The sequence below is a fragment of the Pimephales promelas genome, chromosome 7 (assembly GCF_988280905.1).
Source record: "Pimephales promelas chromosome 7, fPimPro1.hap1.1, whole genome shotgun sequence".
NCBI lineage: Eukaryota > Metazoa > Chordata > Actinopteri > Cypriniformes > Leuciscidae > Pimephales > Pimephales promelas.
This window is the reverse complement of record NC_142775.1, coordinates 1,165,624-1,175,338: the sequence shown is the minus strand read 5'-3', so window position 1 is coordinate 1,175,338 and position 9,715 is coordinate 1,165,624. Positions and strand designations below refer to the sequence as shown.

Here is a 9,715-nt window from a genome sequence, read left to right as displayed (position 1 = left end):
GTCAGCTGCACGGTTGAGCAGACCCTGAATGTAAACAGCATGAAGCGACCTCAGATGCTTCTGACTCCAAAGGAGAAGATGGCGGGCGAGTTGTGACATGCGGCAGGAGCGTTGACCACCCTGTACGCAACGGTGGCAGTGCTGTCCGTACCGACCAGTACATGCTTGCCTTGTAGCGCCGTTTTGAAGCGGCTCAACGCAAGATGTACTGCTAACAACTCGAGGCAACGCAGTTGAGGCCCCGTCCACAGACCTGAAGCTGCATGCCTGTTTTACGTGGCACCCCAGCCGGTGGCAGAGGCATCCATGGAGACCACAGAGTGCTTGGACACTTATTATAGGGAACACCTGCCCGCAGAAATGAAGGATCTGACCACAAACTGAGAGTTTGGCGACAGTGCGGGGTCACTGGAACCTGGCACGAGCCGCTCTGCCATGCCCATCTCGGGACTCGATCGTGAAGCCATGCAGTGCTGAAGCGGTCTCATATGAAGCAATCCAAGTGGCGTTACCGTGGCTGCAGATACCATATGCCCCAGGAGCCTCTGAAATAGTTTCAGTGGTGCTGCTGTCCTGCATCTGATCATGTAAGTATTTATCTAAATATTATTTGTTAACTATAACAAATACTTGTGCCTGATTTGTCTCAGTCATTACACCTCGTTTTCAGACGGTGTATATTTTGCTTTGTAACTGCCAGATCTTTACACTTTTTTGTGAGATTATTGTAGTATCACAAAACGTAGAAAAGCATATGGTTAGGAACAATATAAGGGCGAGTAAATGATGACAATTTTTATTTGATGACAAACTTCATTATCTCTTTAAATGTATAAAATTCTGCCAGTGAAACAATATGTATCATTTACATTGTATGTCTTAATATTTATTGCAGCTCACTTAGCTATTTTTTATTATTATTATAAAATAAGCCTATGATACTGATTAAGAGCATTTTTTTGTTGTGCATTTCAGATATCTTTGATCTTGCTTGGTATCTTTGTAACATTTTCTTATAATGCACAGGGATATTCCACCTTTCCTACTGATGTATTGGGGAGTTTATTTTGTCTCATGTTTAACGTTTATATGCGGATGTTCCAGACAGAGAAACAAGCCAGAGAGTTACAGGCGGAGAAGTAGCCAAAATCCCATAGGAGACGGAGAGGGAAGCACTGGAAGGTACTGAAAAACATGTTATATAAGATGTTTGAGGTTTTGATGTTTTTAACAGTGGTGATATCAGGAGGAGGGGCAAAAAATAAAAGATAGATATAAAGGATTGGGTATCCAGCGATAAGAAAAGCGATTTCTCTTTGTTGATTGTGCAATAAAGTTATTTCTTCTGAGACCTGGAACTGAGAGCTTCCTTTGAGACCCGAATCAGAAAGACGTTGGATTTGCTTCAACAATTCATTCCCAGGTTTACCATGGAAAAGCTGACACTTCTGCTTCTTCTCGTGACCTTCTCTCAGGGGGACGCGGCAGGTTATTAATAATTATTATTATTACAGTCAGAGCAATGAATACATGTTATACTCCTCCATGAAGTTACATACTTATTTGAGTAACTTAAACAGTTTATGACATTTACCCAATAACAACCCTATTTAAAGTGTTTACATGACCTACATGTTGTTGTGTTTTTAAGAATAATAAATGATTGTGTATGTAAATACTCTCACTGTTTCTTGAATATCATACAGCTAACGGCTGTCCCACTGGATGGTCCGCATTTGGACTGAAATGTGTCAAATTCTTCTCAACACCACGTGACTGGATGGCAGCAGAGGTAATGTGCCTCTGACAGCACTATTATAGTTATGTGACATATGTTTATGCACATATTTGTTCTTGAAATGTTTTTTCTAAAGTTCTTGATAGTGAATCTGATCTGACTTGAAGAATCTGATCATCAAATAAATATTCTGATATGTTGTTTAGTGAAATGAGCTTTAAATAACAAGTAGTATATCTTAAATAAGCAACACAAATAAATAAGAAATGTTTGGATCCTCCTTTGGTTATTATTTCATCTTTAAATACACTCACAATAATGAGCGACTCGCAACACACCACATTCTGGTACAATAACTTGTTTATAAGTTCAATTAAATGATTGTAGAGTTAAAACATGTTGTGTTGTATTGAATTGTGCATGCAGAGAGTATTGGCTCATCTGGTCATGTGATCATCATGAGCGAGAGAACTGCATGTCACTATGTAAATGGCAGCGGCCCTCAGCTCTGTTTACTGACTCGTCCGCATCCTGACAACACATGACAGCTCTCAGGACGTGCGTCTAATCTTATATTTACACAGTTGTTAAAGGCTGCAAAGAATCGTAAATGAGAACGCCACGAATCTGAAAAACCTGTGTTTGTAGTCAATTTTTCTAACCGGACGACCATGAACACTGAGCTTTAGGCCAAACGAAGAGGAAAAGCTGAGAGAAACTGCCGTTCCATCAGTTCTGCCCGAAGTAAAACACCATCGCCAACCGCCATAGAGATACAGTTCACATTCTTATCAATTATGTTCCATATCTTTCTTTGTATGAACAGTATGTAACAATGGGATTTATGCACGGCAGTATTTCGGGTGAAGCATTAGGGATGCTCGATAACTTCCGCCGATCGTAGAGTCCAATGCAATACAGAGAATTTATATTGAATTTTATACTCCATGGTTATACTAAAGAAACGTTAGTCACAAAAACAGATAAAACAGACACCCCTCGTTGTGTTTATGCTTCTTTTAAAAAATTATATTAAATAAACATAACTATATATAAAATTACATCTAAACGTATGTACGTTTCGTTTCAAAGACGGGAGGACAGAAAATTTTGAAGACTCTGCCATAATCCCGTTTTCCTCGGTTCTCCTCCGCTTTAATCTCCACAACCGGAAATGGACGAGCATCCTTACGTCAAATGCGGAATTTATGCGTGCATATAGCCCATTAGAGGGTGCAGAAAGTGTTGTAAATGCCTTGAATACACATACAGATCATTTGTAATGGGTAAGAAAGATATATGAATGATGTGTCACACATTTAGAAGTGATGAATAGTTTACACTTTAGATTAGGGGATGCAGAAAGTGTTGAGAATGATTTACTCCTGCATTTACACGCCATCTATAACACACTGTAGTGTGTAGTGTACTGTAAGTGCTGACTGGTGAGGGTATAACCGCTGTCTTCTGTAGTGTAGTGTGTAGTGTAGTGTGTACTGCAGTGTAAGTGCTGACTGGTGAGGGTATAACCGATGTCTTCTGTAGTGTAGTGTGTAGTGTAGTGTGTACTGCAGTGTAAGTGCTGACTGGTGAGGGTATAACCGATGTCTTCTGTAGTGTAGTGTGTAGTGTAGTGTGTACTGCAGTGTAAGTGCTGACTGATGAGGGTATAACCGATGTCTTCTGTAGTGTAGTGTGTAGTGTAGTGTGTACTGCAGTGTAAGTGCTGACTGGTGAGGCGAGGGTATAACCGCTGTCTTCTGTAGTGTAGTGTGTAGTGTAGTGTGTACTGCAGTGTAAGTGCTGACTGATGAGGGTATAACCGATGTCTTCTGTAGTGTAGTGTGTAGTGTAGTGTGTACTGCAGTGTAAGTGCTGACTGATGAGGGTATAACCGCTGTCTTCTGTAGTGTAGTGTGTAGTGTAGTGTGTACTGCAGTGTAAGTGCTGACTGATGAGGGTATAACCGCTGTCTTCTGTAGTGTAGTGTGTACTGCAGTGTAAGTGCTGACTGATGAGGGTATAACCGATGTCTTCTGTAGTGTAGTGTGTACTGCAGTGTAAGTGCTGACTGATGAGGGTATAACCGATGTCTTCTGTAGTGTAGTGTGTAGTGAAGTGTGTACTGCAGTGTAAGTGCTGACTGGTGAGGGTATAACCGCTGTCTTCTGTAGTGTAGTGTGTAGTGTAGTGTGTACTGCAGTGTAAGTGCTGACTGGTGAGGGTATAACCGATGTCTTCTGTAGTGTAGTGTGTAGTGAAGTGTGTACTGCAGTGTAAGTGCTGACTGGTGAGGGTATAACCGCTGTCTTCTGTAGTGTAGTGTGTAGTGTAGTGTGTACTGCAGTGTAAGTGCTGACTGGTGAGGGTATAACCGATGTCTTCTGTAGTGTAGTGTGTAGTGTAGTGTGTACTGCAGTGTAAGTGCTGACTGGTGAGGGTATAACCGATGTCTTCTGTAGTGTAGTGTGTAGTGTAGTGTGTACTGCAGTGTAAGTGCTGACTGGTGAGGGTATAACCGATGTCTTCTGTAGTGTAGTGTGTAGTGTAGTGTGTACTGCAGTGTAAGTGCTGACTGATGAGGGTATAACCGATGTCTTCTGTAGTGTAGTGTGTAGTGTAGTGTGTACTGCAGTGTAAGTGCTGACTGATGAGGGTATAACCGATGTCTTCTGTAGTGTAGTGTGTAGTGTAGTGTGTACTGCAGTGTAAGTGCTGACTGATGAGGGTATAACCGATGTCTTCTGTAGTGTAGTGTGTAGTGTAGTGTGTACTGCAGTGTAAGTGCTGACTGATGAGGGTATAACCGCTGTCTTCTGTAGTGTAGTGTGTAGTGTAGTGTGTACTGCAGTGTAAGTGCTGACTGGTGAGGGTATAACCGATGTCTTCTGTAGTGTAGTGTGTAGTGTAGTGTGTACTGCAGTGTAAGTGCTGACTGATGAGGGTATAACCGATGTCTTCTGTAGTGTAGTGTGTAGTGTAGTGTGTACTGCAGTGTAAGTGCTGACTGGTGAGGGTATAACCGATGTCTTCTGTAGTGTAGTGTGTAGTGTAGTGTGTACTGCAGTGTAAGTGCTGACTGATGAGGGTATAACCGCTGTCTTCTGTAGTGTAGTGTGTAGTGTAGTGTGTACTGCAGTGTAAGTGCTGACTGATGAGGGTATAACCGCTGTCTTCTCTGACATACATGGAGTCTTTAACCACTGTACACCTGATGTGAGCACAACATACAGAAAAATGTAACATCGTTTATTAAATATTTATGAAATGCATTAGCCTGGGAAAACGCAAACAACTTCTGGCAAATTTAGATTTGCTTTGAAAGTTGGTCTGGCAAAGAGCTCATTCAAGCCCATTTCCAATCCGTCGAAACCTTTACACGATGACGACAGCGCTGGGATTTTGAAGCAGATTTTTAACCTACTTTACAAAGATGGATGCCACCGTCGAACATCACTCGTTCGAATCAGCTATCGCGTCTGTTTTGAACATTTCCTTTTTGTTAAAAACCGAGCAAAGAACACTCTGAAATTTTTCATCTCCTTCATCGCTCTGATTGGTTTTAGGTCTATCCGCGACGTCCGCTGGTCACGCCCCTCTGGAAATTATTTGTCTATGACGCTTTGCCAGAGACCATAATTCAGATAATAATTCACAACTGAGAATGGTCTGGTTTTAACCAGGCTACAAATGGATAGTCATGTTTTGTAAATGATTAGTTCATCATTAACTAACCAATTATAAATGACTTACAAAGTGTTGTAGTAAGTGTTACCGACATCTGTAATGCTGAGAAATACTTAATTTACCATTAATAATGTTACAAAATACTAAAACAAATAGTTTTGATTAATGATTTTTTTTTTAATCTGCCTTTCAGAAGCACTGTCAAACTTTTGGTGGGAATCTTGTATCGGTGCACAGTAAAGCTGAAAACGATCTTCTGCTGAACATGGTGCCTGGTACCACACAAACTTGGATTGGTGGTCAGGATGCTGTAAAAGTAAGTGGTTATGTTGACGATAAAACATTTATTTAATTATTTTTACATTTTCTTCGTTGTGTTCCCTATCGGTCAGTCAGTACAACGTAGGCCATGATTGACCAATAGGAATCTCACTAGAGAGCCAATTTACTTCGAGTGAATCTAAAACAAGCCAATGCACACTGGCGTGCAATTATTTGCATCAGCTGCGCGGCCTCTTCAGCGCGGGTATATAACGAGCAGCTGTTGCGATTGCACCAGAGGTGGGGACAAGTCACACATGGTCAAGTCCAAGCAAGTCTCAATTCTTAACCATCAAGTCTCGAGTCGCAGTTCAGATAAATCAAGCAAGTCAAGTCAAGTCAAGGGTTCACCCTAAGCAAGTCAAGTCAAGTCCTGATAAGTTTCAAGTAAAGTCAAGTCACACTACTAAAATAAATAGAGGTAAATTTTTTCGATACATATTTATTTTTGCACAGAAAAGATGAACTTTTATACATATATTATTTATCTTACATTTGCTATATTAATCATATGCATATCTGTGCTACATTAATATCTGAAAATAAAATTGTGTTGTTTACACAAAACGTTCAGAGTCTAAGATGTAACGATTCTAAGATGTATAATCCGATCTGTCTAATTCAATTTAATTGAAACGGTCTAAAATGTATGTAATCTAAAATGTAATATCTTATATCTTATATAAATGTAAAATATAAAATGTATGAAATGTATGAGAATATAAAATGCAATTTTTTTTTTTTAATTCAGTAGTTTTTCTTATCATAGCCAACAAATGTCTTCGGAAACTCCTTTTCCTCGATTTACTGAAACCTATATGTAAAACGCATTTGCAGCTGCACAGCCGTGTATATATCTATGCTGCATATACAGACATCCCAACCTACAAGAATTCATTTCAGGGAGGTATATCTCAATGAATGTAATGTTAGGGAGGGGGGGGGGCTTGATGAAGGCTTGGCTCCTCAGCAAAAAACTGAAGTGCAATCGCAACAGCTGCTCGTTATATACTCGCGCTGACGAGGCCTCACAACTGATGCAAATAATTGCACACCAGTGTGCTTTGGCTTGTTTTAGATTCACTCGAAGTAAATTGGCTCTCTAGTGAGACTCCTATTGGTCAGTCATGACCTACGTCTCCGTTCCCTCCCTCAGGTAATGAGGGCTACCATATGTAACCAAGACGTTTCCATTTACGTAAAGTTACTTTACATATTGTGACCATAGTCTGAAAAAAACATATGGATATAGTGTGCATTACATCACTGATAGTGTTTCTGAAGAGCGTTTTTGAAACCAAAGTGGGCGGAGCCGGCCGTCGCCATCTTGGCCGCATGTCACTCCAGGATAACCGAAAGTGTGCAGAGAGGTGGATTAGCTGAGGTGACGCTAACAGACAGCAGACAAACGGCTAGTAGTGACATCAGCGGCAATCCACCTGTCACTCAAGAGGCCACGCCCTAAATTATGCAGAACTTTAAGGCTTAATATAATTCAAACTGATGAGGTATAAAAAAAATTCACCACCCTCACAGTCATCATGAAGGACAAAATTAGCAATATAGACAGCAATATAGACCAAAACCACTTTTTGTACCAGGCTGTAAACATGTTTTATTCTGCTGTAAAGTTGGGCATTTTAGAATGCGGGTGTATCCCTTCTGTCTCTAGTGGCCAGTGGATGAACTGCAGTTTAAGTCACTGTATTGGATTCAAGAGAGAGACTGGAAGGTTGCCGCTTGATTGTGACATTAAAAATAGCTCCACGCAGGCCTATATGTTGCCGTTTGGACACTTGGGATGTTGAGAGCCCCTGCCCTTGTTACACAACAGACTGTTCCACATGGCGAGTCAGTGCAATCACATGAGCTTGAAGTCAGAGTAGGAGATTGGTGCTTTTATTGTTTGTGCCATAGATTCAGATCATTCATGCACACATTCAACATATTTTTTGTGGGTTAGTTGGTACATTTCATAATAAAATAAGCAACTGTGACGAGTGTAACTAACATTTGTAGAGTGTGTCTAACATTTGTTTTAATGCCGATACAAAGTAATTCACGTGTTTTCGTTATCTGGATCAAAAAGCCTTGTAAGATACAATATGAATTTGGGCACAAATATTTTATAAAAATGAAAAATGTCATCAATTCCAATAAATGAGTGTGCAAACATGAATGAATTTGTGAAATGAGTTTCAGAACAGAAGACTTCTAACCACTTCATTCACTCTTTAGAAAGGAGAGTGGATGTGGACGGATGGATCTGTGTTTGATTACATCAACTGGTGCAGTGGACAACCTGACAATACTGCAGATGTAGATGTAGAGAAAGTTCTGGAAATAAACTATGGTATGAATATAACATATTTATTTAGATTTAATGAGTTTAAGTTGATTGCATTAATAAAAGTGGCTTTATTTCAGACAAAAATATCATTTATTAATTGATTATCTCTTTCTAGGTAACCACTGCTGGAATGACTATCACAAAGAAGCCGCATTTGCTTATATCTGTGCTAGAAGTCTTTTTTAAAAGTCATTCTGCTCACAAGTTCATTGATTGAACAAGCATTAAAACATTTTCTGAATCTTTACTACAGAAATCTTATTTTTAAAAGAGAAACTACTTGATTGATAGCAGTTTAAGTGTAACGGAAACATACAGCATCTCCATTATGTAAATCTTAATTTCAACCTCTTTTTACCTTTAATTTCTCCAATCAATAAAAGCATTGACAAAGACCTTCTGTTTTGTAATATTTTTAGCTCAAACACATGATACCGTACCGTTGAAGAAAGCATCGTCAGCACCTGGGCCTTCAGTAAGCACTCCGTTACTCCGTCTACTTGGGCTGCATTTACACTGCAGGTCTTGATGCCCAAATCCGATTTTCTGACTATATCCGATTTTTTTGACGACGTGCTTACATCATCTTTTAAAAGTGACATCCGATTTTTGCATTTACACTATACACTGCTGAAACTACCAAATGCAGACGTTCTGACCCGGGAAATTAAGCAAAACAGCACGAAATTCAACGGATGCAGTTGCGACTAAAATTATCCAGTGTTTTCTTTCCACAATATTTCAATAAGTCATCAAAAAGTTTTTTTTTTTTTTTAAGATATACAGAAACATCTTTTTTGAGTACATACACAATATGTTGTCTATGTGGTGCACAAATTATGAGCTAGCTTGGGCTGATTGTCGGATGCTAGACTGGTCAGTCGATTGTGACCTGGCGTGTGCTGGTTGTTGGATACTGGACTGGTCTGCCGATTGTAACCTGACATGTGCTGGTTATTAAATGCCAGACCAGTCTACAGACTGTGAGCTGACTTGGGCTGGATGCTGGATGCCAGACTAAACCACAGTTTGTGAACTGACTTGGGCTAGTTGTTGACTGCCAAACTGGGCCGCAGATCGTAAGCTGACTTGAGCTGGTTGTTCGATGCCAGACTGATCCACAGATTGTGAGCTCGCTTGGGATGGTTGTTGGATACCAGACTGGACTGACGATTGTAACCTGGCATTTGCTAGTTGTTAAATGCCGACTTGTGCTGGTTGTTGGATGCCAGACTAGTCCACAGACTGTAAGCTGGCTTGAGATGATTATTAGGTGTTAGACTAGTCTATAGGCTGTGAGCTGACTTGGACTGGTTATTAGATACCAGGCTGGTCTACCAGTTGTGACTGGTCCACAGAGTGTGATCTGGCTTGGACTGGTTGTTGGATGTCAGATTGGTCCACAGATTATGAGATGACCTGGGCTAGTTGTTGGATGCCAGACTGTGAGCTGGTTTAGGCTGGTTGTTGAATGCCAGACTGGTCCACAGATTGTGTGTTGACTTAGGCTAGTTATTAGATGCCACGTCGGTCGACAGATTGAGAGCTGGTTTAGGTTGATTGTTGAATACCAGACTGGTCCACAGAGTGTGATCTGACTTAGGCTAGTTATTGGATGC

General features: G+C 40.4%; 1 protein-coding gene across 1 annotated transcript; it reads left to right on the top strand.

Annotated features, from left to right (window-relative positions):
- The first annotated feature begins 1,296 nt into the window (after positions 1-1,296).
- LOC148978160 (galactose-specific lectin nattectin-like) lies at positions 1,297-8,409 on the top strand. The gene is made up of 5 exons (XM_089132878.1): positions 1,297-1,488; positions 1,707-1,792; positions 5,619-5,741; positions 7,985-8,099; positions 8,212-8,409. The coding sequence occupies exons 1-5, from the start codon at positions 1,431-1,433 to the stop codon at positions 8,280-8,282; spliced, it is 453 nt and encodes a 150-aa protein (XP_088989004.1). The 5' UTR covers positions 1,297-1,430; the 3' UTR covers positions 8,283-8,409.
- Positions 8,410-9,715: the final 1,306 nt, after the last annotated feature.